Source organism: Jaculus jaculus, chromosome 13 (genome assembly GCF_020740685.1).
Source record: "Jaculus jaculus isolate mJacJac1 chromosome 13, mJacJac1.mat.Y.cur, whole genome shotgun sequence".
Lineage (NCBI taxonomy): Eukaryota > Metazoa > Chordata > Mammalia > Rodentia > Dipodidae > Jaculus > Jaculus jaculus.
The window spans coordinates 48,105,724-48,132,457 of record NC_059114.1 but is presented as its reverse complement, the minus strand read 5'-3'; the positions used below and the strand labels follow the sequence as shown (position 1 = coordinate 48,132,457).

At 46.7% G+C, this 26,734-nt stretch overlaps 2 protein-coding genes across 6 annotated transcripts in view; both read left to right on the top strand.

Moving 5' to 3' along the window:
* Kdm3b (lysine demethylase 3B) overlaps nucleotides 1-15,255 on the top strand; it is a 103,799-nt gene extending 88,544 nt beyond the window's left edge. For 2 of the 3 annotated variants that reach the window (XM_045132368.1, XM_045132366.1), the window contains 8 exons: nucleotides 137-308; nucleotides 614-704; nucleotides 827-957; nucleotides 2,068-2,187; nucleotides 4,475-4,614; nucleotides 5,929-6,105; nucleotides 9,243-9,377; nucleotides 13,864-15,255. In XM_045132368.1, the coding sequence (XP_044988303.1) occupies nucleotides 137-308; nucleotides 614-704; nucleotides 827-957; nucleotides 2,068-2,187; nucleotides 4,475-4,614; nucleotides 5,929-6,105; nucleotides 9,243-9,377; nucleotides 13,864-13,944 (1,047 nt within the window). In that variant the 3' untranslated portion in view covers nucleotides 13,945-15,255. The remainder of the gene's footprint in view (nucleotides 1-136; nucleotides 309-613; nucleotides 705-826; nucleotides 958-2,067; nucleotides 2,188-4,474; nucleotides 4,615-5,928; nucleotides 6,106-9,242; nucleotides 9,378-13,863) is intronic. The other variant, XM_045132367.1, reaches the window with a different exon arrangement.
* Nucleotides 15,256-16,863: 1,608 nt separating this feature from the next.
* On the top strand, nucleotides 16,864-26,137 carry Reep2 (receptor accessory protein 2). 3 transcript variants are annotated; one of them, XM_045132496.1, is made up of 9 exons: nucleotides 16,865-17,012; nucleotides 18,784-18,856; nucleotides 19,345-19,421; nucleotides 23,944-24,064; nucleotides 24,243-24,356; nucleotides 24,668-24,815; nucleotides 24,914-25,044; nucleotides 25,143-25,219; nucleotides 25,382-26,137. In XM_045132496.1, exons 1-8 carry the CDS (start codon nucleotides 16,981-16,983, stop codon nucleotides 25,209-25,211), a joined length of 765 nt encoding a protein of 254 aa, XP_044988431.1. In that variant the 5' UTR covers nucleotides 16,865-16,980; the 3' UTR covers nucleotides 25,212-25,219; nucleotides 25,382-26,137. The 3 variants fall into 3 exon arrangements, with proteins under 3 accessions (XP_004652515.1, XP_044988431.1, XP_004652514.1); XM_004652458.2 differs by having other exon boundaries at nucleotides 16,864-17,012; nucleotides 24,674-24,815; nucleotides 25,143-26,137; XM_004652457.3 differs by having other exon boundaries at nucleotides 25,143-26,137.
* Nucleotides 26,138-26,734: the final 597 nt, after the last annotated feature.

The window sequence follows — 26,734 nt, the reverse complement described above, 5'->3', positions numbered from 1 at the left end:
AATTCCCCAGAACCCACAGAGGCCAGATGCACAAGGTGGCACATGTGCCTAGAGTTTGTTTGCAGTGGCTAAAGGCCCTGGCACACCCTAACATGTATTGCCTGATGGTTCTGACTGAAGTGTTTTGTTTCCACAGCCAGTTCTGGTTTCAGGGGTACATAAGAAGCTCAAGTCTGAGCTCTGGAAGCCAGAAGCCTTTAGTCAGGAATTTGGAGACCAGGATGTGGACTTGGTGAACTGTAGAAACTGTGCAATTATTTCTGACGTAAAAGTTCGGGATTTCTGGGATGGCTTTGAGATCATATGCAGTAAGTAACTTAATCTTAATGGCAAGCTGGGTAGTGAGCTTATATGCACCTATCTCTGTGTCTGAAGTAGCATATGGTATCCTCTTGGTGATAGGAACTTTCTATTTTGGTGGCAAGCATGTAGTTTGCATGGCAATCCTGTGGCTCTAAGAACAGGCCCAGCCCTCAGCATGTGAGATCATGGGGTTTGGGGAGGGAGCACTTTGACTTTTATATAAGTTTTATCTCCTAAGACTCATAGTTCCTGGGAAACTGAGCAATAGCCAGCTCAGCAGATGTTTATAGGAATGCTCTCTGTCTTTTAGAAAGACTGAGGTCAGAAGATGGGCAGCCAATGGTGCTCAAACTCAAAGACTGGCCCCCTGGGGAAGATTTCCGGGACATGATGCCAACAAGGTTAGTGACTTCCAGTGGTGCCATCTTCAGAGACTGAAGCCGTCACTAAATAGTGTGAAGTGTACTTTACCTCTTCTCCTTTCCCTGTAACAAGCTGAGTCAACTCTTTTGTTCTTACATAGGTTTGAAGATCTAATGGAGAATCTTCCTCTGCCAGAATATACAAAAAGAGATGGCAGGCTCAACCTAGCTTCTAGGCTACCCAGCTACTTTGTAAGGCCTGATCTGGGACCCAAGATGTACAACGCCTATGGTATGAAGCCCTTTTGAGGGACTGTTACTCTTGTTTCATAAATAAAGAGATCTCTACTTAGGGTCATGTGTAGAGATGACGGAAAGGAGTTGACAAATGCTGGAGAAGTGTCAGGGTGGTTGTGAATATGTGTCCTTTGTCATTACTGATTTGTGTAAAATCCATAAGTTGGTGATGTCTAAAAATTAGATAATTTCAAGAATTCTACTGAAGGGGCTGGGGAGATGGCTCAGTGAGTAAGGCACTTGCTATGCAAGTGTGAAGACCTGAGTTTGGATTCCAGCATTCACATAAATACCAGGCTGATATGGCAGCCCACTCAGGAGGCAGAGATGGGATCCCCAGAGCAAGCTGGCTAGCTAGATGAGCTGGGTCTGCAAATTCTAGGTTCACATGGATACATGCGTGCACACACACCAGCATACACATATCACACATATGCCAAAATAAATCAACTAAAGGAGACATATTCTTAAGTTTTGAAGGATCTGATAAAATAACAGTGAAGGTCAAATGTGCTAAGTGGCTAACACCTTGTGAAGTCCAGAAATGATCTGAGGTACTGTGAAAGCTGAGCCTTGTCAGAATGTAGTATCTCAGTGCCTGAATCTGTTTTGCTTTTCAAGAAGGGAGTGGTCCAGAAAGTAGATGGTTCTGCAACTCTCATAAAAGCATGACCCAAGCTAGAGATAACTCTTAAACAGTGTAAAGAAAGATTTCTTCTTTCTTTTTCTGTGTGCACAACTGAGTTTCATTCCTGGCTCTGACTTCTTCATACACAGACACACTTTGTTCTTCCAAGCGGTACTCATTTAAAATGTCTGCAGGGATGGAGAGAAGCTTAGTGGTTAGGCGCTTTCCTGCAAAGCCTGAGGACCCATGTTCAACTCTTCGGTCACACACAAGATGGCACACACATCTGGAGTTCAGTTGCACTGGCTAGAGGCCCTAGCATGCCAGTTCTCAACCCCCCCCCCCTTCTCTCTCTCTCTCTGTGTCTCTCAAAATAAATTTTATAAAAAGTCTTCAAACATATTTTCAGCTATGGGGTCAATACAGATTCCTCAGAATATTGTCCCTTCACCTTTTGTATTTTCCTTTCACCTTTAGGCTTGATAACAGCAGAAGACAGGAGAGTTGGCACAACAAATCTTCACTTAGATGTGTCAGATGCTGTTAATGTGATGGTGTACGTTGGGATCCCCATTGGGGAGGGCGCTCATGATGAAGGTATGATATCCAGAAAAACTGCTTTACATGGTGAGGATTGACCTAAGGAGTATAATTGAGTACTTTCTCAGTCAGGGGAAATGACTTTTAATTTTTCTTTCACTGGTTTGGTTTGGTTTTTTGTTTTTCGAGGTAGGGTCTCACTCTAGCTCAGGCTGACCTGGAATTCACTATGTTGTCTCAGGGTGGCCTCGAACACACAGGGTGATCCTCCTACTTCTGCCTCCCAAGTGCTAGGATTAAAGACATGTGACATCACACTCGGCTACTTTTTTTTTTTTTTCTTCAAGGCAGGGTCTCACTCTAGCCCAGGCTGACCTGGAATTTACTACAAAGTCTCAGGAATTTACTACGAACTCACAGAGATCCTCCTACCTCTACCTCCCAAGTGCTGGGATTAAAGGCATGTGCCACCACACCAGCTTGCTTTTATAATTTTTTTTTCCGTCTCTAATATATGTTATTTATTTATTTGAGAGAGAGAAAATGGGCACGCCAGGGCCTCCAGCCACTGCAAACAAACTCCAGATGCATGTTCCTCCTTGTGCATCTGGCTTACGTGGGTCCTTTGGCTTTGCAGGCAAATGCTATAACCACTAAGCCATCTTTTCCAGCCTGTTTTTTTTTTTTTTAAATATTTTATTTATCTGACAGAGAAAGAAGGAGGGAGAGAGAAAAAGAGAATGGGCACGCCAGGGCCTCCAGCTACCGCAAACCAAACTCCAGATGCATGTGCCCCCTTGTGCATCTGGCTAATGTGGGTTCTAGGGAATTGAACCTGGGTCCTTTGGCTTTGCAGGGAAACACTAACTAACTGCTAAGCCATCCCTCCAGCCTCTGTTTTATTTTATTTTTTTTATGTTTTATTTTTTTAAGGCAGGGTCTCTAGCTGAGGCTTGCCTCGAACTTACTCTATACACCCAGGCTGGCCTTGAACTAACAGCAAGCCTCCTACCTCAACCTCCTGGGCGCTGGGAGTGCCAGCAGGCTGGGCTTTGTGCACTTTTTCTCTGTTTGGGGTGTTCCCCTTTTCCGCTGAATAGGTATCCTTACAAAGAACTAATTCATCTACTTGACTAATTAGTCAGATTATAGGCCAGCATGGTTAAAGCAAGGTCACCTAAAACAAAATTGAAGCACAAAAGTTACATTTTGCTATATTTTCACTCCTTATATCTCTTACACTATCTAAATATTCTCTCAAAAGCGTTGAGAGTAGGTAGGAGGATTGCTCTGTTCAAGGCCAGCCTGGGGCTATAGAGTAAGTTCCAGGTCATCCTAAGGTACATCCTAAGCTACATCGAAAAAAATTAAAAATAAATTTCTTTCAAGATCATTAAAGAGATTATGGGCCCTATTATATTAATGGACAAGATGCCTTGGAGAGCAACTCAGATTTCAATGCTAATATGTACTCTTAAAAATTTCAGAAAAGCAATAACAAGTTTTTCAAGTGACTTAAGATCTCAATGTTCAGGAACCTTGGTAAAATTTATGTTACACATTTGCTTTTTTATGTGTGTGAGAGAGTAGTCTGGAGATTGGACTCCAGCTCGAACAGTGAGCCCTTTGCTCACTGAGCTGTCTCCTCCAGTCCCACATTTGCTTTTAATGCTGCACATCTATGTACCTTCCATTACGTTGCCTTTTAGGGAACATAATAGACAAGCAGTAGAATCACTCCTTAATTTGCCAAAGATGCTCTGGTCTTTATGAGCTTAAATCCACAGAATCCTGGACTTTCAAGAAGTCTTTATAAGATCATGACATCAAAATAAAAGAGAGACTGACTGAGAGGGGGAGTTTCAAAGGGGAAGGGAGGGAGAGGGAGGGCATTACCATGCAATATTGTTTGTAATCATGGAAGTTGTTATTAAAAAAAAAGAATGCAAATTGCCCCCAAAAAAACAACTCTTTATAGATCATGACATCAAAATAAAAGAGAGACTGATTGGTAAGAGGAGGGGATATGATGGAGAGTGGAGTTTCAAAGGGGAAAGTGGGGGGAGGGAGGGAATTACCATGGGATATTGTTTACAATTATGGATGTTATCAATATATATAATTAATAATATATATAAAAGACCTTAATAAAGAGCTGACTATGGTGGTACACACTTTTAATCCCAGCACTTGGGAGGCAGAGGTAGGAGAATTGCAGTGAGTTTGAGGCCACCCTGAGACAAGCCTGGGCTAGAACAAAGAAAAAGAAAAACTTGTTTTAATTCTTTACTCTGAATTACTGAAATGACTAGTTACTTTGTAATTATCATTTTGCTATTTTCAGAGGTACTGAAGACAATTGATGAGGGAGATGCTGATGAGGTCACAAAGCAAAGGATTCACGATGGGAAAGAGAAGCCAGGTGCTTTATGGCACATCTATGCAGCCAAGGATGCAGAGAAGATCCGAGAACTGCTCCGAAAGGTATGCTTCTGTGTGGGCTCACTCCCCACTCACAGGTTACAGGTGTGAAATAGCCGTCCAGAGTTTCCTGTGTGGAGTCTCTTGGTATTACAGACCTTTCTTTTTTCTTTTTCTTTTTTTTTTTTCCGAGGTAGGGTCTCACTGTGGCCCAGGCTGATCTGGAATTCACTATGTAGTCTCAGGGTGGCCTTTAACTCACAGCAGTCCTCCTGCCTCTGCCTCCAGAGTGCTGGGATTAAAGGCATGCACCACCATGCCCGGCAAGACTTTTTTGTTTTCGAGGTAGGGGTCTCACTGTAGCACAGGCTGGCCTGGAATTCACTACATAGTCTCAGGCTGGCCTTGAACTCACAGTGATCCTCCTATCTCCGCCTTCCAAGTACTGGGATTAAAGGCATGTGCCAACACACCTAGTTCCTTCTTTTTTAATATTTTATTTTGTTTATTTATTTGAGAGAGAGAAAGAGGCAGGGGGGAGAGAGAGAGAGAATGGGCACATCAGGGCATACAGCCACTGCAAACGAACTCCAGATACTTGTGCCCCCTTGTGCATCTGGCTTATGTGGGCCCTAGAGAGTCCAACCAAAGTCCTTTGGTTTGCAAGCAAGCGCCTTAACCGCTAAGCCATCTCTCCAGCCCCTTACTATTTTATTTTTACTTACTTGTTTGAGAAGAGAGTAAGAGGCAGATAGAGAAAATGGGCACAGCAGACCCACCAGCCACTATAAGAAAATTCCAGATTAATGTGCCACCATGTGCATCTGGCTCCTGTGGATTCTGGGAAATTGAGCCTGGGTCCTTAGGCTTCTCAGGCAAGCATCCTTACCACTAAGCCATCTCTCCAGCCTTCAAAATATCTTCTTGTACTTTCATCTTTCACCTAAAAACCGTGTATTTCCTATTGGCATATCCGAATTACTTTTACTATTAATAAATAATAAAATTAATACTTTTGTACTTTGGCCCCACCTATTACATAAAACAAAGGCTACCTAAACACAAGCACTGTGAAACTTCAGTAGACATGTGAACTGAAACGGTATGGTAGCCTATATCCCAGACAGGGGTGTGGCACATCGAGGGTGAGATGTAGCTGCACTACTGTGACACTGCACCATTTAAAACTTGTTATTTCTGGACTTTTCCATGTAATATTTTCAGACCTTGATTGGCTGTGTTTAACTGAGACCACAGAAAGTGAATCTATATAAGGAGGGACTACTGTATTAATTGCTCCTGTTTAGAAAGTGAATCTGTACAAGAAGGGGCTATTATATTAATTGTTCCTGTTTTGAATTTTGATTCTGGCTTCAGGTTGGAGAAGAGCAAGGCCAAGAGAATCCCCCTGATCATGACCCAATTCATGACCAAAGTTGGTACTTGGACCAGAGCCTCCGTAAGCGGCTCTATGAGGAATATGGTGTACAGGGCTGGGCCATCGTGCAGTTCTTGGGTGATGCTGTCTTCATACCTGCTGGAGCCCCTCACCAGGTAGGTTGCAATTGGGGCTTCAGAGGTACAACTTTGTGGGATTTCTTATTTCTGCTTCCCTTTCAAATTTGGCAAGAAATATAAACAGCAGGATTAGACTGATTGTTCCAATAATATGTTACAGTACTTTTATTTTATTTATTTATTTATTTATTTTTTATTTTTTTTTTTTATTTTTTTTTTTTTTTTTTGCTTTTTGGAGGATCGCCATGAGTTCGAGGCCATCCTGAGACTACATAGTGAATTCCAGGTCTGCCTGGGCTAGAGTGAGACCCTCCCTCAAAATAAAACAAAAATAAAAATGAAAAAATTGGTGCTAAGAAGTTGACCCCCTTTCATTAATCCAAGCAGAGACACCACCAAACAACCTGTACCACAAGCAAACACAGCCAGAGTTAAAACACCTCTCTGCAGGCTGGAGAGATGGCTTAGCAGTTAAGGTGCTTGCCTGCAAAGCCTAGGGACCCAGGTTCGATTCCCCAGTACCCACATAAGCCATATGCAGAAGGTGATGCATGCATATAGAGTTCATTTGCAGTGGCTAGAGCCTCTGGCATGCCCATTGTCTCCCTCTTCCTCTCACTGTCTCTCACTCTGTACCTGTCTCTCAAATAAATTTTTTTTAAAAATTAAAGAAAATTGATTAGTTTGGTCTGTTAAAATCTCATTTTCCTGTTTTTGAAATCAGATATACACACTTTTTAAATTTTTTTTTTTTCTTTGAGGCAGGGTCTCACTCTAGCTCAGGCTGACCTGGAATTCACTATGTAGTCTCAGGGTGTCCTCAAACTCATGGTGATCCTCCTACCTCTGCCTCCTGAGTGCTGGGATTAAAGGCGTGCGCCACCATGCCTGGCTCTTTTTAATATTTTTATTTATTTATTTATTTAAGAGAGAGAAAGCAGCAAAATATGGACATGCCAGAGCCTCTTGCCACTACAAACTTGAGACACATATGCCACTTTCTGCATATGGCTTTATGTGGGTACTAGGGAATTGAGCCCAGAGCATCAGACTTTATAAGCATCACCTTTAACCACTGAGCGAGCCATCTCTCCAGTCCCTGTGTTTGTATTTTTCCAGAGTACTTTCTTTGAGAATATTAACTTTGTTTTTGTTTTTTGAGGTAGCTCAGGCTGACCTGGAATTCACTATGTAATCTCAGGGTCACTTCGAACTCAAGGCGATCCTCCTACCTCTGCCTCCCGAGTGCTGGGATTAGAGGTGTGCTCCACCATGCCTGGCTACATTTTTATTTTTAAATTTGCATACATGCTGTTTGTGTGTATTTATTATATAATGGAGAGCTGTACATACTATCATTTACCTACACATAGTCCCAGCTACTCCAGCTGCTTAAGCAGGAAGATTGATTGAACGCCAGAGTTCAAAACAAGCCTGGGCAACATAGTAGGTCTAGGCATGGTGGCACATTCCTTTAATCTCAACAAAAAACAACAACCAAGCAAGCAAAAAAAGGCTGAAGATGTGGTTTAGTTTGTAAAATGCAGTCTAGTAAGCTGGGCGTGGTGGCGCATGCTTTAATTCCAGCACTCGGGAGGCAGAGGTAGGAGGATGGCCGTGAGTTGGAGGCCACCCTGAGATTCCATAGTGAATTCCAGGTCAGGCTGGGCCAGAGTGAGACCCTACCTCGGAAAAAAAAAAAAAAAAAAAATTGCACTGTAGTAGCTGGGTGTGGTGGCACGTGCCTTTAATCCCAGCACTTGGGAGGCACAGGTAGGAGGATCGCTGTGAGTTCTAGGCCACCCTGAGACTACATAGTGAATTCCAGGTCAGTCTGGGCCAGAGTGAGACCCTACCTCAAAAAACCAAAACAAGAAAAAGTAGGGGGGGGGGAGGAAGGGGAAAGGAAAGGAAGGAAGGATGGGCTGGAGAGATGGCTTAGTGGTTAAGGCGTATGCCAGCAAAGCCAAAGGACCCAGGTTTGATTCCTCAGGACCCACATAAGCCAGATGCACAAGGGGCATAAACATCTAGAGCTTGTTTGCAGTGGCTATATTCTACGGTGTGCCCGTTTTCTCTCTTTCTCTCCCTCTCTCTCTCTCTCTCTCTCTGCTTGCAAATAAATAAATAAAAATTTTAAAAAGATTTAAAAAGACAGACAGGAAGGTAGATTTTATGGTTTAATTATCGTGAACATTTTCTATGAATAAATAATTTTTTTTGGCCGGGCGTGGTGGCGCACGCCTTTAATCCCAGCACTCGGGAGGCAGAGGTAGGAGGATCGCCATGAGTTCAAGGCCACCCTGAGACTACAGAGTTAATTCCAGGTCAGCCTGGACCAGAGTGAGACCCTACCTCGAAAAACCAAAAAGAATAAAAAATAAAAAAATATTTTTTTTTGGTTTTTCGAGGTAGGGTCTCACTCTGGCCCAGGCTGACCTGGAATTCACTGTGTAGTCTCAGGGTGGTCTCAGGGAGATCCTCTTAACACTGTCTCCTGAGTTCCGGGACTAAAAGCATGTGCTACCACATTTGGCATCAGTAATTTTTTTTTTTTTTTTTTTTTTTTTTTTGTTATTTGGCAGAAAGAGAGAGCATGGACCACACTAGGGCCTCTAGCCACTGTAAATGAACCCCAGATGCATGTGCCACCTTGTGCATCTGACTTTTCGTGGGTTCTGGGGAATCTATTCTAGGTCCTTTGGCTTTGCAGGCAAGCACCTTAACCTTTAAGGCATCATTCCAGCCAAAATCCTTTTTTGTTGTTGTGTGGTTCCCCCTCTCCCCCAAGGTAGGGTCTGTAGCCCACAGTGACCTAGAATTCACTGTTGTCTCAGGGTGGCCGTGAACTCAGGATGTTCCTCTCACTTCTGCCTCCCAAATACTGGGATTAAAGGTGTGCGCTACCATGCCCAGCTAGATCTTTTGTATTTGCATGCAGAAAGAGAGAGATAGATGGACATTAAGGGCACATTAAGGCCTCTTATCACTGCAAATGACCTCCAGATGCATGTGCCACTTTATGCATCTGACTTTACATGGGTACTAGGGAATAGAACTAGCGCTGTCAGATTTTGCAAGCTAGCACCTTTAACCACTGAGCCCACTCCCCAGCCCCATTTAATAGATTTTTAATGTCTGATGTTTTCCTTTTGTACTCTTGCCCAACTCAGGTTCACAATCTATACAGTTGCATAAAAGTAGCAGAAGATTTTGTATCTCCAGAACACGTAAAGCACTGCTTCCGCCTGACTCAGGAATTCAGGCATCTCTCCAACACTCACACAAATCATGAGGATAAACTGCAGGTAAAGAACTTCCCAGCCCCTCCCTGTGCCCATCTTGTGCTCATGCACAGCAGGCACATTCTCCTCTCAAGGTGTTTTCTTAAGGAGAAACGACTGGGAAACCATGTCTGGGCATGTGGAGGCTTCCTCCTACCTAAGCAACCAGGAACAGATAACTCCTCAGTCCTCTTCAGTTACGGGGCTTGGGGGTTTTATTTATTGGTTGGTTTTTGTTTTCTATTTTCTTTTCCTTGAGGCAGAGTCTTGCTCTAGCCCAGGGTGACCTGGAACTCATTCTGTAGCCCCAGACTATCCTGGAACTCATGGAGATCTTCCTACTTCCACCTTCCACTTGCTGGGGGTCACCTTCTCATCTTAGCCAGGTAATTTAAGCCTATCATTCTGGAGTATGAAGCAGGAAGATAGCAACAAGTTCAAGGCCAGGCTAGACTACAGAGTAAGATCCTATCTCAAAAAAGCAAACAGTGCCATTTAATCCGAGCACTTGGGAGGCAGAGGTAGGAGGATCACTGTGAGTTTGAGGCCACCCTGAGACTACATAGTGAATTCCAGGTCAGCCTGGGTCAGAGTGAGACCCTACCTCAAAAAAGAAAAGAAAAGAAAAGAGTGCACTGGAGAGATGGCTCAGCAATTAAGGTACTTGCCAAAGGTCCCAGGTTCAATTCCCCAGTATCCATGTAAAGCCAGATGCACAAGGTGGCCCAGGTGTCTGGAGTTTGTTTACAATGGCTAGAGGCACTAGCACGCCCATTCTTTCTCTCCCTGCCCCCCAAATTAATAAAAAGTAAATAAAAAATATATATCTTTAGGGGCTGGAGAGGTGGCTTAGCAGTTAAGACACATGCCTGTGAAGCCTAAGGACCCAGGTTTGATTCTCCAGGTCCCATGTAAGCCAGATGCATAGGGTGGCACATGCATCTGGAGTTCATTTGCAGTGGCTGGAGGTCCTGGCGCACCCATTCTCTCTCCCTCCCTCCCTCCCTCTCTCTCTCTCTCTCTCTCTCTCTCTCTCTCTCTCTCTCTCTCCCCCCCCCCCTCCCCCCATCTCTAATAGATAAACAAATAAAAATAAATTTATATATATTAAAAAAAATAAAAACAGCCAAGGACTGGAGAGATGGCTTAGTGGTTAATGCACTTGCCTGTGAAGCCTAAGGACCCAGGTTCAATTCTCCAGGTCCCACATAAGCCAGATGCACATGGTGATACATGCGTCTGGAGTTTGTTTGCAGTGGGTAGATAGGCCCTGGTGCACCCATTCTCACTCTCTGTTTCTCTCTCCTTCTCTCTGTCTCTAATAAATTAATAAAATAAATCTTCAAATCAAAAAAAAAAAAAAAAAACAAGGCTGGAGAAATGGCTTATTGGTTTAGATATTTGTCTGCAAAGCCAAAGGACCTTGGTTCAATTCCTCAGGACCCACATAAGCGAGATGCATATGGTGGCACGTGCGTCTGGAGTAATTTTGCAGTGTCTGGAGGCCCTGGCCCACCTATTTTCTCTCTCTCTCTCTCTGCTTCTTTCTCACTCGCTCTCTCAAATAAATTAAAATAAATTAAAATAAAACAAAATAAAATAAAAAATAGCAAGCATGGTGGCGCACACCTTTAATCCCAGCACTTGGGAGTCAGAGGTAGGATTACCATGAATTTGAGGCCACTCTGAGATGACATAGTGAATTTCAGGTCAGCCTGGACTAGCGTGATACTCTTACTTTGGGGAAAACACACACACCACACCACACCCCCTCCCCCCCTTGGAGGATCACTGTGAGTTCAGGGCCGCTTTGGGTTGCAGAGTGAGTTCCACATCAGCTTGGGTTAAAGTGAGACTCTGCCTCAAAAAATAATGGTATCAACTCCTCCAGCATTCCCACACTTTTTTCTATATTGTTTTTCTATGTTCGACCTACTATATACTTTTAGCTATTGGTTACTACACCTACTAGAATGTAAGCTAATTAATAGCCAAAAGCAGGAATTGCAGTTTTATTCACTGTTTTTCCTAACACAATATCTACCACATAGTAGGTACTCAGTACGTATTTGTTGAAACAATAAAGAAGCATTAATAGAGCCAGGCATGGTGGCACATGCGTTTAATACCAGTACTTGGGAGGGCTAGAGTGAGACCCTACCTCGAAAAACAAAAAAAGAATTAATAGAAAATAGTCCCCCTTATGAAATAAAGTGCCTTGTACCATAAGCATGTATACAATACATATAGGTACAAATATAATAGGCGCATTGTTAAAGCTTCCATGTATAGCTTTTATTATCTTCCAGCTTTACATGTTAATATATGTTCCTTTTAGACATAAAAATGCTGCACATTATGCACATTCCTGTAATCTCAGCATTTGGGAATTTTCAGTCCGGTGGATCACAAGGAGTTAGAGGCCAGCCTGTGCTACATAGCGGTACTGTCTCAAACAAACAACTAAATGGGGGCTGAGGGCAGAGCTCCATTGATACAGTGCTTGCCTCACAAGCATGAGGACCTGAGTTCAGTCCCCAGAAAGAAAGCTGTGTGTGGTGGGACTTGATGGTCGGCCAGTCTAACCTACTTAGACAAACTCCAGGCCAGTGAAAGACCCTATCACAATGGACACAGCACCTGAGGAATGATACCCAAGGTTGTCCTGTGGCCTCTAAGTGCACGTACACAAACACAAAAACTATGCCCATATGTAATACACAAGCACATATGTACATACAATGGGACACATGCCCAATGACTTATTTTCTACTGTTTATTGCACCCTGTAGCTGTGGAACCTCAGGCAAAGTTTAGGTGGTTTTTTGGCTGGTTGGTTTGGTTTGGTTTTTCAGGGTAGGGTTTCACTCTAGCCCAGGCTGACCTGGAATTCTCTATGTAGTCTCAGGGTGGCCTCAAATTCCCAGTGATCTCTGCCTACCGAGTGCTGGGATTGAAGGTGTGCGTGCCCCACCACACCCAGCTCATTTCCTGGACATTTTTTTTTTTAAGAGAGAGAATTGGTGTGCCAGGGCCTTTAGCCTTTGAAATCAAACTTCAGGCGCTTCTGACATCTAGTGAGCACATGCAACCTTGTGCTTGCCTCACCTTTGCATCTGGCTTATGTGGGATCTGGAAAGTCAAACATGGGTCCTTAGGCTTCACAGGCAAGCATCTTAACCACTAAACCATCTCTGCAGCCCTCCTGGACATTCTTTTGGTTTTTCGAGGTGGGGCCTCACTCTAGCTCAGGCTGACCTAGAATTCACTATGTAGTCTCAGGGTGGCTTTAAACTCACAGTGATCCTCCTACCTCTGCTTCCTAAGTGCTGGGATTAAAGGTGTGCGTCACCACCACTGGCCCCTCCTGGAAATTCTTGATGCATATTCTAGACTAGCATCAGCCTCTGAGATTATAGTCATGAGACACCACACCAAGCTTCAAACAAGTTCCTTAGTCATAGATCCTTGATTTCCTCAGTTTCTAGTCTACAAAATAGTATAATGGAGTATGCCTCGTAGGATTATGGCAAACATTAAATGAAAATTCACATAAATAACTTAGTAGCACTTTGGCCCAGCACATATGTAATGGTGATTATGTGGCCTATTGAATCATTTAATCATTCTTTTTGTTTAAGTTTTTTTGTTTTTTTTTTTTTTTTTGAGTGAGAGAGAGAGAGAGAATGTGCTTGTCAGGGCCTTCAGCTGCTGCAAATGAACTCTAGGTGCATGCACTACCTTGTGCATCTGGCTTATGTGGGTCCTGGGGAATCAAACCTGGGTCCTTGGCCTTGCAAACAAGAGCCTTCTTTTTTTTTTAAATTTTTATTAGCATTTTCCATGATTATAAAAAAATATTCCATGGTAATTCCCTCCCTCCCCCCCCCACACTTTCCCCTTTGAAATTCCATTCTCCATCATATTACCTCCCCACCTCAATCATTGTACTTACATATATACAATATCAACCTATTAAGTACCCTCCTCCCTTCCTTTCTCTTCCCTTTAAAGAGCCTTAACTTCTAAGCCATGTCTTTAACACTCTTGGTTTTTTAAGGCAGGTTCTTGTTCTAGCCCAGGCTGACCTGGAATTCACTATGTAGTCTCAGGGTGGCCACAAATTCATGGTGATCCTCCTACCTCTGCCTCCCAAGTGTTGAGATCAAAGGTATGCGCCACCACGCCCGGCTTAGCCCTCTTTTTTAAAAAAATATACTTTTATTATTTTTTATTTAGTTAGTTAAGTTAGTCTGTCTTTCAAAGTAGGGTCTCACTCTAGCCCAGGCTAACATAGAATTCACTATGTAGTATCAGGCCGGCCTTGAACTCAGCAATCTCCTACTTCAGCCTGTAGAGTGCTGGACTTAAAGGCGTGTGCCATCATGCCCAACACGTCATTCTTTCTGCACTGTTGTAAATCATGGTAGGTTTCAAGTCAGGGTAGAACATGCATTTGTGAAACACCCCATGGAGCTGCCATCAACTGACAGTTCCAATTACTCTGCAGGTAAAGAACATCATCTACCATGCGGTGAAAGATGCTGTTGGCACCCTCAAGGCTCACGAATCCAAACTGGCAAGGTCTTAGATGCAGGACAATTCCAGCTCTCCTGTGAAGCAGGTCTTTCACTCACAACACCTAACAGTGAGCAGGGTTCTCTGCAGGAGCGGAGGCCCTTTCCCAGAGCCAGTGTGGTCAGTATTACAAACTCTCCAGCCACTCTTTCTACGCTGCCTCAACACTGAAGGTTGACACAAGAAAGTCGCACTGTTCACACCCACAGTTTCAGACTCCAAGCCAAGGATGCCACATCTCCATCTTGTGGCCTTTTGGGAATCCAGATTGCCTGAAAATCAGGGGCTTTCCCTGCACATTCTCCTGATCCAAGACCAAGGAAGCCAGGAATGTGGGCACGCCTTCCTTTCTGTTCCTCTTGTGCCTAGCTAAGTGGGAATGTGTTGGGAGGCAGAGGACATTGCAGACTGGGTGTAAGTCAGGTGATTGTCTAAATATGCCTAGTGGAAGCCCAACAGTGTCTCTGCACATGACCTCTGACGTGGCCCCTCCCAGGAGACAGGGGTGCAGCCTTTCCCAGGAGGCTCCAGGATTAAGAAACGTGTGTATTTAGTGAAAAATAGGTTTGTAGTGAAATAGTTACTATTTCATGAAAGTAGATATTTTTAGAAGCTTTGAAATACCACAGTTGTTTTCCTGGATTATGAGGAAAGGCACATTACATTTAGTCTTCCTTTCGATAAAACTCTTTGAAGTATGATTTTTAGAAATCAGCTGCCCCTTATAGCACAAAATCAGCCAAAGCATAATTTAAAAAATTGGCTTTTAGTATTCTTTTAGTTTGTTCTTTCCTTCCCTTCCCTTCTTCCCAGCCTTATCTTTTAGTTTATTCTTCCAGTGCCCCTCCCTTCCCTCTCAGTCTCATCTTGAGAAAGAACTGTCTTGTCTGACCTATGGCGTGTCCCCTGTGTGAGTGCACACACTGGTGACACAGGAACCATTTTTCACCTATAACCAGCGTTCCTTGGGACTCCTTCTATGTTTCCAAATGGGATGGAAAGTTTGATTTCCAATATGAGCTTTTTTTGGTTTTTGGGGTTTTGTCCGGAAATATTTTCAACAAAACTTTCAACTCAGTGGAGTTTTTATTAAGAATTTATTTGAAAATGATGGAATTCATTGGCCCATAAGTACATTGGGAAATGTATCTCTTTCCAGCTGTACTGTAGTGCCCTGCAGGCTTGTTTATATGTTCACAGTTACTTTTTTTTTTTAATAAAAGTCATTTACTGTAGAATACTTTTAATTTCACTTTCTGTATTTTAATTTTGTTGAAGGGCTGATTGGGATTTCCATGTTCTTATTAAAAATCTAACAAATCTGTTTGGAGTGGACAAAATTCTTTGTGTGTCAACCCTTCTAAGTTCAAACCACAATGAGGGCAGGTTAAAGGTGGGACTTGATTTCCAGGTCTCCCTAACTGTGCGGCGCCTCATCATTATCCTTTGCTTCCTGAATTGTGCCCATTTGGGTAAAGCCAGTGCAGTTTAGAGGTGAAGGCAAGGGACCAGTGGGTTAGTGTGTGGACAGATGGGTTTCCCACAGTGGAGGAAGTGGGGGCTCCTCCCTTCCTAGGGTGCAGTGTGAAGGAAAAGGAGCCTGATACCAGTCTGAACAGGAGGCCTGCTGTTTATGTATAAAACACATGGCCCTGCATTGCCTTAGAGGTGGTGGGAGAAGGCCTAACTGGAACTTACTTTTGTTTATCAAACAAAACTGCCAGGTGAGACAGACTGCATTTCAATTAAAAAGGGATTTTCAAGAGGAAATTGTAAAGAATAGCAAGAAGGGTCTTCACATGCCATTTTTCTGCAACCTGTAAGAAACACTTCCAAGTATTTGAGTCTGTAAATACAATCATTAGGCTGGGAATAGACCATTGTGTGGTTCAAGGATACTGGGTTGGATAAGTCCATAACTCTTTGACATGCCCTTTCTGCCCGGGATGGTGGTGTAATCACCTCAACAAAAAGGGTATAGGAGTGCAGAAGGTTTAAAATGGGACAGGAAAGGAGAGCAGTGGAGGAGGGAAACCTCAGAAGGTGGGGTAGCCTACATTCTGAATATAAATGTTCCCAGAATTAGGACGTCCACAGCCACTGGTATTCGCTGATTGGGGATAGAACTGGAGCGCCTGGACTTAGCACTGACCTGGGCCCCACTCCTCTTGTCCATCCCCTCTGAAATGAAACGTCACACCCCTCAGTCTTCTCTCAGTTCCCCCTCGAAATGTGCTAACAACCTAAAACTGATCAAAGCACCTAGGCAGGATCCCTTTTTCAACTGGAGATTGGTGATCATTGAGAAGGGATAGGGTGGGCAGGTGCTGCTGAACCTTCCCAGGAGCTCACAGGTGGATGTATTTACAAAGCTTGGAATGGAGAAGGAAAGGGCTGGCGGGGAAGAGGGGGGGTCGCCCGGTTAAAATAGACTTCCTAGGGCCATATCTCAATAGCTTGCATGACTTAGTGGTTTTGCGACCTTTAGCGTTATTGAAACTAACCCCCCCATGCCTTTATCTTCAAAATGAGGATAATTTTAACTCTTGCCTTATAAGGTGATTGTGAGGATTCACTGAAATAATAACGTGGCCCACAATAAATCATAGATGGGCTATTCTCTCTGGTGGCATATTTAAGCGCTCGACCTCACGGACGTGGGCCAGCAGGTGGGCTGGAGTTAATGCCCAGAGGGAACCTAGGATGTCTTCCAGAACCTCAGCTCAGGCTTGCACCGTAAGGAAGGTGAACAAGCTGTTATAGGAGGGCAGGGGCACGGAGGGTGAAGGCGCATGCCCAGCCACAGCAGGTGCTGGGGGTGGGGGCGCGCCGCCATGAAGGCCTCCCCTTTAAGAGCCGCCGCGACCCGCCCGCCCGCCCGCCGCTGCGGCAGGGACCTCCCCTTTAACGGCGGTGGCTCCGCGCTCCGCTGCCCCCTCGGCGGCGGCTGCTGTTGCTAACTGCAGCTCCCGCTGCCTCCTGCGCTTGGCCTGCGGCTGCTGCATCCTCGGCCGGCCGGGTCCCGCCCTGCGCTGCGCCCGGCCCCGCCATGGTATCCTGGATCATCTCTCGCCTGGTGGTGTGAGTGCGGAGGCGGCGTGTGGCTCGCCCTGGTGGGAGGTGACGGGGGCCAGGGATGAGGGGCGGGGGTATTCAGGCTTGGGGTGGAGTATTCCGGGGCTTCACGCTGCAGAGACGCCTAAAGGGACAACGTCCCCATTTGGGTTCCCTAGGGACCGAGATGTAGGACCCATGGCTGGTAAGGGGAATGTTAGAGGAGCATGGTAGGCCTGGTTTCCTAAGGACCTCCTCACCCACTATTTTTTAATAACCCCGTTTACTCATAATCCCCTTGTTCCCACTCCCTCCCCCATCCTAGTAGCTGAACATTGGGTGCTTTATAAGGGGAGGTAGGCATGTCCCCTTCCCCCACTTACAGATCTGGGCTGGAAAACACCAGTAGACCAGATATATTCCCTGGAGGAAGAAATTAGGAGAGTGGGGAGCAAGGCAGGGCCTCATCTTCCATAGCTCAGAACCATGGCCGGGCCCCAGAGGCCTCCTGTTTCCACTGACTGACAGTGGAATAGGTGAGGACACCTGCCCCCCTCTCCCCCCCCCCGCCGCCCCCGGGCCCCCAGACATGGAAGTGGAGCTGCCTGAGGACAGTGTGGGAGATAACTGGGGAAGGGTGTGTGTTCTGCTTGACACCCTGAAAGCCACTGGGAGGACATTTAGTGGCCTTGATTCATCAGTGCCAGACACGTTGTGGAGTTGGATCCTGGCCTGCCTCCAGGCTCCAGGAGTAAGCCCCCTGTTGACCCCCTGTATGCCCACACACAAGCCCAGACCTGGGTCTTCAGGACGCTGCCCTCTTGTTCATCTTCAGTCAGTTTGGAAGTGGCCTGCCTCCACGAGGCAGCACCCAGATGCCAACAGCCCCTGCTGAGCTTCAGAGTCAACCCTGGCCTCTAGCTTAGGATACTACCCCTGGGCTCCACCATTAGGACTGGCATCCTGGCAGTTCTGCCCAGCTGCCTTTTTCCCAATCAATGTTGTCACATGCTTGTGACAGTAACCTAGTTTCCTCCAAACCCACTGAAGTTGCTTTTCTCTTCCCCACCCCACTTCACCTAGAATGTAGAGACCTCACCTCTGTGTGCCTTTCAGGGTTCTCTGGCCTGAGCAAACTCCCTAAGAGGTATGGCCGCTCGCTGGCATCTGTTATCTGCAGTCTGTCATGGTATCACCAGCCAAAGCTTTGAGCCCAGGCCCTCCCCCATACCTGGTTCTAGACAGGTTGGCACAGAGGAACAAAACTTGCTCCTCCCAGGACCTGCTGCTCCTGTGCCCTCTGATGCCTAGGGCCACAGTTTTGTTCTTACTGGCAGGTCCAGTGCCCTGTTGGTTCACTTGGGGAGCTGGCCCTATCCAACCTGGCTCTGAGACAAGGAGGTGTTCAGTAAGGACAGATGGGTTGAGTGGGCATAAGGTCAAGGAAGACACCCCTGGCAGTGACCTCTGACCCGAGTTATATGCTTGTGCATAGTCAAGGATCATGGCTGAAGGAAGTGCACTGTAGCATCTACCTAGCTTCTAGGTCTTCCCACATGTCAAGAGCTAGAGACATGAACAATGGAGAGGGAAAGTATATCACCCCGGCTGAGGCTGAGGACCCTGTACCTCCTGAGACCGAGGACTCTGATCTTAACCCCACACACAAAGTTCATCAGTCAGCTAATGTGGCTCCCTGGAGTTCTCTCTCTCCCCACGCCCTTGAACCCAAGGTCTTATTCAGACCTGGGAGTCCTGTCCAGGAGGAAGGAGTCCGTGACCGTGCCTTCCTCCTTAGGCTCATCTTTGGCACACTGTACCCAGCTTATTCTTCCTACAAGGCCGTGAAGACCAAGAATGTGAAGGAATATGTGAGTGGGTGACCTGTACCCCCTGAATAACCAACATGACAGAACTGGGGGATCCATTTGTCATAGATGGGAGGTAACTTTGTGCTACGCTATCAGCTACCAGCAAAACCTTGAGCAAGGGAAGTTCTGGGGTATCCCCTGCACCCAGCCTTGGTATGATTGATAAATGTGAGGTCCCACATGTCTAGTTCCACCCTCTCCCCCCCAGCATGCGGAAGTGGAGCTCTGGGTTTTTCTCCCCCTAGTCCTGGCATGAGGAGCTGGCAGATCGGGGATCCTAAGAATCTGTAGCTCCTCCATCCCGGAAAGAGATGTGTTGCTGAGTGCAGTGGCATGCGTGCCTTTAGTCCCAGCACTAGTGGGGTTGAGGTAGGAAGATCGCTGTGAGACAGTGTGGGGTTACAAAGTGAATTCTAGGTCAGCCAGCGCTAGAGTGAGATACCCTGCCTTGAAAAAAGAAAAAAAAGAGCTGCACTTTGTCTCCTCAGGTAAAGTGGATGATGTACTGGATCGTCTTTGCTTTCTTCACCACAGCTGAGACACTCACTGACATCATACTGTCCTGGTGAGGGTCGCAGCCCATCCCTGGATCTCTGGGCCCAGACTTCTTCCCTTCTCTAAAAAATTAGGAACCAGGGTAGAGTATCCCCAACTCCCTGCAGCCCCTCAGGGGCCTTGATAGTTTTCCTCCACTCCTGACTCAGCAGAGTAAGAACAGACAAACCTCCCATATTTCTTTCCGTTGGTAGCCATATCACTGCACTGGAATTCAAGGAGCCTGTTTCTGCCATCCTTACTGTGACTCTAGATCACCACTCCATAGGCCTCTGGTTCCCTACCTGTGAGACAGGCATGTGAGTTAATCATATAGGCAGGCGCTGGATGCTGGCATTTCCCAGGCATTGCTAGGCTGTATGTAGGAGCACTATGAGGATAGAATGTGTCGGAATTACCTGCATACTCATAACAGGAGTTCAGAAGTGTTTACTGAATAAGCAACTGCCTCTCAAAGAACTAGGAATGTTGGAAGTCAAGAAAATGTCAGAGCCAGGCGCGGTGGCGCACACCTTTAATCCTACCACTTGGGAGGCAGATGTAGGAGGATCACTATGAGTTCAAGGCCACCCTGAGACTACATAGTGAACTCCAGGTCAACCTGAGCTAGAGTGAGACCCTACCTCCGAAAACCAGGAAAAAAGAAAGGAAGAAAGGAAGGTGTCAGGCATGGTGGCATGTTCCCATAACTTAGCATATGGGGACTAAGATAGAAGGATTACCACCAGTTTGAGGCCAATCAGGGCAGCATAGCAGTATACTCTTCCCACACCTCCTGGCCTCAAAAAAGAAAACCACTGTATTTGTGGATAAAGTCCTTGGATTTGAGAGCAATGGTTGGTAGAGGAAAATGATTTAGGAAGTGATATGTTACTGTGTGCAGTTGCACACATGCCTTTAGTCTCAGCAATCTGGAGTTGATGTAGGAAGATCACTGTGAGTTTAAGACCAGTGTGGGGCTACAGAGTGAATTCTAGGTCAGCCTGGGCTAGAGTGAGATTCCCTACCTTGAAAAAAGAAAAGTAGCTGGCTGTGGTGGTGCACACCTTTAATTACAGCACTCGGGAGTCAGAGGTAGGAGGATCGCCAGAAGTTCGAGGCCACCCTGAGACTACATAGTGAATTCCAGGTCAGCCTGGACTAGAGTGAGACCCTACATCAAAGAAAAAGAAAGAGAGAAAGAGAGAGAGCTGGAGAGATGGCTTAGCAGTTAAGGCATTTTCCTGCAAAGCCAAAGGATCCCGGTTTGATTCTCCAGGACCTAAGTAAGCCAGATGCACAAGGGGATGCATGCATCTGGAGTTCATTTGCAGTGGCTGGAGGCCTTGGTGTGCCCATTCTCTCCATCTCTTTCTCTCTCTCTCTCTGCCTCTTCCTCAAATAAATAAATAAATAAATAAATAAATAAATAAATAAATATATTTTTTTAAGAAAAGAAAAAGAGCCAGGCCTGGTGGTAAACTTCTTTAATCCCAGCATTCAGAAAGCAGAGGTAGGAGGATCATGCAGAGTTTGAGGTCACCCTGAGACTACATAGTGAATTCCAGGTCAGCCTGGGCTAACGTGAGACTCTACCTCAAAAAAAAAAAAAAAAAGGTAAGCCGGGCATGGTGGCGCACACCTTTAATCCCCGGCACTTGGGCGTCAGAGGTAGGGGGATCACTGAGTTCAAGGCTACCCTGAGTATACATAGTGAATTCAGGTCAGCCTGGGCTAGAGCAAGACCATACCTAAAAAAAAAAAAAAAAAAAGGTGGCACATGCAAGTGTCTGGGGTTCAGTGTATAATGGCAGAGACCCTACATACATATATGAATAAATAAGTGAATGAATGAATAAAAGAGTGGGAAGAAGAGTGCTGGATACCAACTTTTTGTTCCAGCTACTGCAGGTAAGCACACAGGACACCATAAAAGTACATACATGTACAGGTACCACACATCACATTACACACACACACACAAATAGCAAAAAATAACAAAGAAAGAAAGAAAAAAACCTGTTTTGGCCAGGCATGGTGGTGCACGCCTTTAATCCCAGAATTCAGGAGGCAGAGGTAAGAGGATTGCTATGAGTTTGAAGCCAATTTAAGACTACATAGCCTGGGCTAGAGTGAAACCTACCTTGAAAAATCAAAATAATAATAATAAAATTAATTAATTAATTAAAATAGTAAAAAAGAACTATGCCAGGTATGGTGGCTCACACTTTTAATCCTAACACTCAGGAGGCAGAGGTAGGAGGGTCACCATGAGTTTGAGGCCACCTTGAGACTACACAGTGAATTCCAGGTCAGCCTGAACTACAGTGAGACCCTACCTGGAAAAATCACACACACACAAATTTTTTTTGCAGATCTAAGTGAGATGGCTGCCACTTGATAATCCCAGCATTTGGAATGCTGAGGCAGGAGGAAGATTAACATGAGTTCAAGCCAGCCTGGGTTATAAAGTGAGTTCCAGGCCAGCATATATTACAGAAAACTTAAGGTGGGCTGGTTATGGTGGCACAAGCCTTTAATCCCAGCACTCAGGAAGCAGAGGCAAGAGGATCACTGTGAGTACAAGGCCACCCTGAGACTTTATAGTGAATTCCAGGTCAGGCTGAGCTCGAGAAAAAAAAAAAAAAAAAAGAAGGTGGAGCCAGACTGGGGACATGGCTCCATCAATGCTCAACTGATAAAGTGCTCATCGCTAATGCTGGAGTACCCTGCAAAGGAAGGACCAATCTGAAAGTTGTCCTCTGACCTCCACGCACATGCCACAGCTTGAACACACCTTCACTCACAAACGCACATGCGTCCACAATGAAAGGGGGCGGGAACATGTCCCAGCAGCAAGGATTAGGTTCCAGAGCCTAGCGCAGTCCTTTTATTTTTTTTTTTTTTCCGAGGTAGGGTCCCTCACTCCGGCCCAGGCTGATCTGGAATTAACTGTGTATTCTCAGGGTGGTCTCAAACTCACGATCCTCCTTTCTCTGCCTCCCAAGTGCTGGGATGCTGGGATTAAAGGCATGTGCCACCAAGCCCAACTTTTCAAAATATTGTTAAAATTAATTTAGTTATTTATTGGTTTTGTGAGGTAGGGTCTTCCTGTAGCCTAGGCTCACCTGGAATTCACTATGTAGTCTCAAGATGGCCGTGAATTCAAGGCAATCCTCCTACCTCTGTCTCCAGAGTGCGGATTAAAGGCATGTGCCACCATGCCCAGCTTTCTTTTTTTTTTTTTTTTTCACAATTTTTTTTTTGTTTGTTTTTGTTTTTGTTTTTTGAGGTAGGGTCTCACTCTGGCTCAGGCTGACCTGGAATTCACTATGTAGTCTCAGGGTGGCCTCGAACTCTCGGCGATCCTCCTACCTCTGCCTCCCGAGTACTGGGATTAAAGGCGTGCGCCACCACTCCCGGCTCCCTTCACAATTTTTATTAACATTTTCCATGATTATAAAAAATATCCCATGGTAATACCTTCCCTCTCCCCCCAATTCACTTTCCCTTTTGAAATTCCATTCTCCATCATATTACCTCCCCATATGCCCAGCTTTTTATTTTTATTTATTTATTAGAAAGAGAGGCAGGCTAACAGAGAAAGAGAATGGGCATGCCAAGGCCTTCAGCCATTGCAAATGAACTCAGATGCATGCAGACCTTGTGCATTTGGCTTACATGGGTCCTGGGGAATTGAACCAAGGCTTTTTGGCTTTGCAGGCAAATGTCTTAACCACTAAGCCATCTCTCCAGCCCTCAGTCCTTTCAATACAGGGAGCAGAAAGAGAAAGGTCTGCCAGCATGGGCCCCAGGGCAGAAGACCAGCCTTCAGTTGGAAGGAGGAGTTGGGATTTGGAGAGAAAATGTGAAGAGAACTGTTTTTGCTTGGGGAAATTCCTTCTGAGATCCCTTTTTAGTTCCTTTTTTTTTTTTTTTTTTGAGGTAGCTTATATAACCCAGGATGGCTTTGAACTCTTATGTAGCTGAGGATGACCTTGAACTTCTGATATTCCTTTTGGATACAGGTGTGTGCCACCACACCTGGTGTTTTTCCTTTAAAAAAAAAAATAATAAATTTTTTTGTTGTGCTTTTTTTTCCTCCTCCTTCTGTTTTTCCAGGTAAGGTCTCATTCAAGCCCAGGGTGACCTGGAATTTGCTATGTAATCTCACGCTGGCCTTGAACTCACAGCGATCCTCCTACCTCTGCCTCCTAAATTCAGGAATTAAAGGCATGTACCACCATGCCTGGCTCTTTTTTTTTTTTTTCTTATGATAGAAATCTTACCAGGTAGCCCAGTGTGGACTCAACTGTGTGACCCTACTGTTTGTCTTCCAAGTCCTGGTGTGCGCCCGGCTTCCTAGGGTCGCTTCTTACCTCCCACATGCAGCTTCCGCTGATCCTCCCAGTCCTCCTGTAGCCTTGTGGGGATCCCAGAGCACTAGGAGGTGGGAAGTTGTCGGGAGTCACGTGGGAGGTCAGCGTTACTCAGCCCAGCATACCCCTGACTCCCTGCCCTGTGCTCCGTGTGTGCCTCTGTTTCCCCAACAGGCTCCCCTTCTACTTTGAACTCAAGATCGCTTTTGTGATATGGCTGCTGTCCCCCTACACCAAAGGCTCCAGCGTCCTCTACCGCAAGTTTGTCCACCCAACACTGTCCAACAAGGAAAAGGTTTGCCTCCCACCCCAGATTGCTTCCCAGCCAGGCCCATCCAAGGCAGGCCCATACCTGCAGCCACATACGTTCTTGGCCTTGCCTTGCCTATGGTTGCCCCAGAGCCTGAAGTCACCTGGCAGAGCCCTGTCTGCCGTGCAGGTAGCGCTCACCTCTCTCATCTGTCTCCCCTCAGGAGATCGATGAGTACATCACACAGGCCCGAGACAAGAGCTATGAGACCATGATGAGGGTGGGCAAGCGAGGCCTGAACCTGGCTGCCAACGCTGCCGTAACAGCCGCTGCCAAGGTGAGAGACCGGCAGGTGTAGACGCCAAGGCCCCCCCTAGACCATGATCATCTTGGGTCCTTGGCCTTGGCATGCACCCTGTCTTCAGGGCTGTGGACTTATGCCATCCTCGGGTCCAGTCCTAGTGCTCAGAGTGACTCCCGCCGCCTGGCCGGTTTCCCCATCTGATCACAGGGAAACTGACCCCAGCTTCTCAGTGCCTGGGTAGGCTGTAGCGGAGACATGGTGGGGGGCTTCGGTCAACCCCATGGTAACCTCTATCTCCACCCCGCCCCTCCCCCGGCTCTCTTGGTGCGTGGTGGTGACCCTAGGGCCAGGGGGTGCTGTCGGAAAAGCTTCGGAGCTTCAGTATGCAGGATCTGACTCTCATCCGGGGTGAGGACACGTTGCACCTGCAAGGGCCTGATGGCCGTCTCCGACCTGGCCCTGGTGGCCTCCTGGACACCATTGAGGACTTAGGTACAGGCCGGGCTTAGCGGGGAGGGGAAGGGACACAGGGTGGAGGAGGCCCGGCGGAGAGAGACTCCCGCACCCCATCCTTTTCGCTCCCAAACCAGGAGATGACCCTGGCCTGAGTTTAAGGTCTAGCACAAACCAGGCAGATCCCCGGATGGAAACCTCGGAGGATGACTTGGGGGATAAGGCTCCCAAGAGGGCCAAGACAGTCAAAAAAGTGGCCAAAGCAGAGGTAAGAGCATGAGCCACAGTGGGGAGATGGGGGCGGGGTAATGGCACCAGGCTGGGCCATTGTCCTCTCCCTCCTTCCCTCCCTACTTCCCTCTATAGCCACTGGCTTCCAAGACACTGAAGACTCGACCCAAGAAGAAGAGCTCTGGTGGGGGCGACTCAGCCTGAGGCCCTCGGTGAGGAGGAAGCCCGGGAAGGGCTGTGGGGCCGCCTCCAGCCCAGCCCTGCGCCCCCCGACTGTGTGGTGGTTCGGGGTACACACTGACACAGAGGCTGGCGACTGAGCCCCCAAGGAGGTGGGGACCCTGTGACTGGCACTGCTTGTCTCCCCACTGCAGCCTCACCCCACCCACCCAGTGCCTTGCCGAAGACCATGGCCGTCCCCTTCTCTGAGGCCCTGACGTCCCTGCTGCTCTTCCCGGGATGACAGTGGCCACCACAGCCCAGATGGACCGAGGAGAGGACAGAAGGCACCGGGACAAATGGGCCTGAGGGGCGGGGTGTCATCCAGGCCCAACTGTGAGTCAAGGACATGGGCTTTAGGTGACCGAGTCGGCTGGTAGGGCTGTGTGCTGTGTCCCCACTAAAAAGAAAAATAGGGTCCTAGGGGTGTGCATGTGAGCGTGTGTGTTTAACTTGGGTGAAGGATTCTACCTCCAGCAGTCACCTTCTCTCCCCTTCCATGCTGGCTTCCCTTCCTCTTCATCCTTTCTGCTAGTCTCTGAGCCTCCAAGGACCCCAGCCCATGACAGAATGAGGCTCTAAGGGGTCTTTCCCCTCTTCCATCCTGGATTCCTTTTACCCATTCCTGACTCCACTTCTCAGGGCCCACTGTAGAGGCCCTGCCCAGCTGCCTCCTTTCCTCTCTCCCTGGGGGCCCATCCACTCTTGCCCCCAGGGTCCCCTTCCTGTGCCAAGCAAACCCTTGTCAGAAGCAGCCTGGACTCCACCCCCTGCCCCCGTTCTGTCTGCCTCAGTCGGGACAGGAGGGATGTGTGAAGGAGGAAAGACAGGAGCCAGGCAGCTCCCAGTTCCTCAGTGCCCGATGGACCTTTGTCACTGGATGAGCCAATAAACCAAACTCTGGCACCTCATTTTTTGCTCCTCGGTGTTGTTCTTGTCCCACCAAACCAGCAATAGGAAGGACCCCATGTGAGAGGTAAAGGCCCAGATGTGAGATGTGAGAGGAAAAGGCCAGACTGAACTGCAGGAGCTCTGATCTCTAGCGAAGAAACAGCCATGAGTTGGTTCCATCTAGGAAATGGTTAGAGCAGCGAGGCATGATGATGCACACCTTTAATCCCAGCTCTTGGGGAGCAAGGGTAGAAGGATCACCATGAGTTCAAGGCTTCCCTGAAACTGCATAGTGAGTTCCAGGTCACCCTGGGCTAGAGCAAGACCCTACCTCAAAAATAAAAATGAGGGCTGGAGGGATGGCTTAGTGGTTAAGGTGTTTGCCTGCAAAGCCAAAGGACCTACGTTCAATTCCCCAGGACCAACGTTAGCCAGGTGCACAAGAGGGCGCACACATCAGGAGTTTGTTTGCAGTGGTTGGAGGCCCTGGTGTGCCCATTCTCTCTCTCTCCCTCTTTCTCTGTCAAATAAATAAATATAAAATATTTTTTAAAAATGGTTGGGGGGCTGGGGAAATGGCTTAGTGGTTAAGGCATATGCCTGCAAAGCCAAAGGAC

Excerpts from the sequence above, each read along its gene's own strand:
- Reep2 (XM_045132496.1), top strand. The coding sequence starts at position 16,981 with ATGGTATCCTGGATCATCTCTCGCCTGGTGGT. Across the intron at positions 24,357-24,667 it reads CCGTAACAGCCGCTGCCAAG|GGCCAGGGGGTGCTGTCGGA; the intron begins GTGAGAGACCGG and ends TGGTGACCCTAG. Across the intron at positions 24,816-24,913 it reads GGACACCATTGAGGACTTAG|GAGATGACCCTGGCCTGAGT; the intron begins GTACAGGCCGGG and ends CTCCCAAACCAG.